This window comes from Sinocyclocheilus anshuiensis, unplaced genomic scaffold (genome assembly GCF_001515605.1).
Source record: "Sinocyclocheilus anshuiensis isolate Anshui unplaced genomic scaffold, SAMN03320099.WGS_v1.1 scaffold233, whole genome shotgun sequence".
NCBI lineage: Eukaryota > Metazoa > Chordata > Actinopteri > Cypriniformes > Cyprinidae > Sinocyclocheilus > Sinocyclocheilus anshuiensis.
Window position 1 is genome coordinate 228,840 of NW_015540843.1, and position 3,603 is coordinate 232,442.

The window sequence follows — 3,603 nt, forward strand, 5'->3', positions numbered from 1 at the left end:
AGGACATGTATGAAATCAACGTCCTGTTTCATAACAGAAGGTCATATTTTGATTTGAAACCCCATAACATATTCCTGAGATGCTGATTTATGACAAACAATTTGAAAATTAGTCAGATTTAAATAATTACAAAACATGATCATATTTCCATAAGGGTGTTACATTAAATTAATGTCAGCCATTTAGAGACCAAGGAGAAGGAGTGGTCATGGTGAAACATCCAATCATTTGGTATCTCTGAAAAGCCCTGAATGTGCTCTGTACAGGACATCCAGACTTAAAACTTTGACATGTAACGTCTCAGAGAAATCGCTACAGCTTTAACCTGAGATTCCAGATTTTCAAACAGTGCCAAATATTGTCATCATACATCAATGGAAAGCTTATTTATTCAGCTTTCAGATGATGTACAAATCTCAGTTTTGAAAAATTGACACTTATGACTGGTTTTGTGGTCCAGGGTCACATATACATAATATTTTGGATGCGATTAATCACAATTAATCGTTTGACAGCACTACTTGAAATACAAACTAGAAGACAGCACTTACAACTTTACAGTGAGAAGCTGACTTGTGAATGTGAATGAGTGTGTTTGCTGTATTATGGCGCTTTTCCACTGCGTGGTACGACTCGGCTAGGCATGGCTCAGTACGGCACGGCTCGACTCGTTTTGCGTTTCCACTGCAGTTTAATCGCTTTAGAGTGGGCGGGATTATTCACATGTCGTTAGTTGCGCCGCCTATACTGCTGCGACTCCTGAAAAACTTTTTTTTATTCCGCGTCGCCCCATCAAGCTCTCGCTGGATCCGCTCCTCTGCTATCAACGAGACGAACGTCTGTACTTCCTCAACAGACCATGAAACAGCCACTTGTTGGTTGTTAAAAAAAGGTGCGCTCGTTCAAAACAATTGCGTTTGATCCTTCGCTGGCTGTGCTGATTTAAATCTAGTGGTTCTGTTGTGTCTCATGTTGCAAGTTCAGTGACGCAGGTAGTGACGATTCTCTCCGGCCATGCAGTGGAAAAGCGCCATTAGTGAATGTGCTGCTCACGTACCTGCAGTCTGGCTGTTGCTGGCTGCATTCAGAGAGGATGACACCGCAGGACTGACACTACTGACCGCTGTTCCGAACACAGACACGCCTGAAGAGGAGGAAAATGAGAACGACGGTGCTCCGCTGGACATAAGTGCGCCAAGCACAGAGCTGTCCACCTTCTGGCCGAAATTAAAGGAGACACCTGGAGGAGCCGCGGCTGCTGGTTTGTCTGCTGCAGCAGCATCCTTGTCTTTAGATGAAAAGAGCTGTGGCACTGCACCGCTGACAGACGTGGTAACAGCAGCATTCGTGCCGGAAACAGAAGCAGTTCCGCTCGTCAGAAGCTGCTTCTGCTCCCCTCCAAACGACGTGCTCTCCGCCCTGCTTTCTGACGTGCCGCTGCCATATTTCTTCTCGATGCTGGCCAGGTGTCGCTCATAGTCACGGAAGATGGGGTTGAGGTCGCACAGGGGGTTGTCATTGACATGCTTGGTGATCCAGTCGCGAACAGAGCAGTTTAGTGCGGTGAGCTGCCGGTTGTATTCTTTACTGCTGGGGGTGGAGCCATTAGAGGTGACATCACCGTCTGTGGGTTTGGAGGGGGCGGAGCTGTTGAACGTTAAGGGGCCTGAGGATGAAAGGAGAGACATCAGGTGACTCTACAGAGCTGTAATATTACAAATGTTGCTCTACTAACAGTATGATGACCGCTGCTCATCCTTCCTCTCTGACTGCAGAGTGTTACGCTCAGTGCAGCCAACTCAAGTCATATGACCAGATTTAATGCCAAGTCATGAATAGATATTTGGCGTATTATAAGAATACTGAAAGGTGGTGGCTACAGACAAATTTCTGGTTTTCTTAAATATATTTACATCTCACACATCCAAGTGTAGCATGCAATGACTAGAAGACATTTGTAGAATTGTTACCCCAAGTAGTGTAACCAAAAACGGTGTATTGCATTAAAAAAAGCTAGATAGACACCAATTTAGTACATAATTATGCAATGTCAAAACTTGTGTCATACTAATGAATTTTCTTGGTTGTGTGACTGTTGAACTCATGAACTGAATGATAGCCAATTCTCAGTGTGCTCAGTGCTGGGCATCATGTCAGACTGGGTTGGTGCCACAACACTAAAAATACCAGTTTGTGGTTTATAGGGTAAACAGGCTCTGTGATTGCCAAATGAAGAGCTGGAATAATGCACAAATACAGAAGCAGCTGAGAACACTGCTGCTCAAAATAGACTATGAATTGAGACCAGATCCAGAGTGAGCCACAAACAACTGGATTATTTATGAAGGTGGAAAGAGCCACATTTAAAAGCTGATTTGTGAATGTTGACCAGTATTGTCAGAGTAATCAATCAATTCACCCTCAGATTTGAGGCAGACAGTAGCACAACATATGCGCTAGACCATGCTCTAAAATAAAATTCTAAATCAATGAATCAATAATCAATTCACATTTGCCTATGGTTTTGCCTGATCTAAAATTAAAATTTTTCCACACCTGCTAGGTGAATTTGCCTGTTTTTTGTTGTTGTAATCAATGGAATTAAGCAGTTTTTTTTTCTTATTCTGCAGCAAACAGTGTAGATCATTAACTGTAGTGAGTTGTATTACTATCCACATGGGCAGCATGTGAGACCTACATTACAACAGCATCAAACTTGACTTTTAGAATACTGCTAAGCTAAAAACATGACACTCTAATAAGCATTAATATACACAGAATTCTGTCATCTAGATCTGCAAAAACTAAATATAATAATTGGTCAAAAAATAATCAACAACAAAGTAATAGCGCTTTAGTGGTGAAAATGGCAGAGGTCTCAAACAACACTGGACAAGATATAAATAAAATAAATAAAAGAACAGAAAAGTAAATAAATACCTAAACTGTATACACGCACACAATTAGTTATGAAAAAATAACTAAATAAAAATATTTTAGTATTTTAGTAAAAAAACTAGATTAAAATATTTTAACAGCCAACGCACTGGCCCCAGACCTTTACATTATCTTACATTTCATACAGTTGACTGTTGACAAATACGATGCAGGGCAACAACAAATTCATAAATGCAGTTTTGCCTTAAATTCAAGATATTGGGGCAAAAATGCCCCTGTGTGAGTTTTTGTCTCATATTTATATCATACGATATCACACGAGCAGGGAGAGCAGTAGCCTATCACAGGAGTGCTGATTTTGTCCCGAATATCACAAGTTTAAATGTGATTTTATACAACAGTTTAGTAAATAAGTTGATATGTGACCCTAGAGCACAAAACCAGTCTTAAGCTGCACGGAGATATTTACATTTAGTCATTTAGCAGATGCTTTTATCCAAAGCGACGTTGATATGTGCACAAAACCAGTCTTAATCTGCACGGAGATATTTACATTTAGTCATTTAGCAGATGCTTCAGATGCTTTCGACTTACAAATGAGGACAATAAAAGCAGTCAAAACTAACAAAAGAGCAACAATATATAAGTGCAAATGACAAGTCTCGGTTAGCCTAATGCAGTACACGTAGCAAGGTGTATATATAT

The 3,603-nt window shown here is 40.7% G+C and overlaps 1 protein-coding gene across 1 annotated transcript in view; it reads right to left on the reverse strand.

The window, feature by feature from the left end:
* LOC107687567 (nuclear pore complex protein Nup50-like) overlaps nucleotides 1-3,603 on the reverse strand; it is a 25,426-nt gene that overhangs the window by 7,793 nt on the left and 14,030 nt on the right. The window contains exon 5 of the mRNA XM_016484952.1: nucleotides 1,058-1,666. Within this exon, the coding sequence (XP_016340438.1) occupies nucleotides 1,058-1,666 (609 nt within the window). The remainder of the gene's footprint in view (nucleotides 1-1,057; nucleotides 1,667-3,603) is intronic.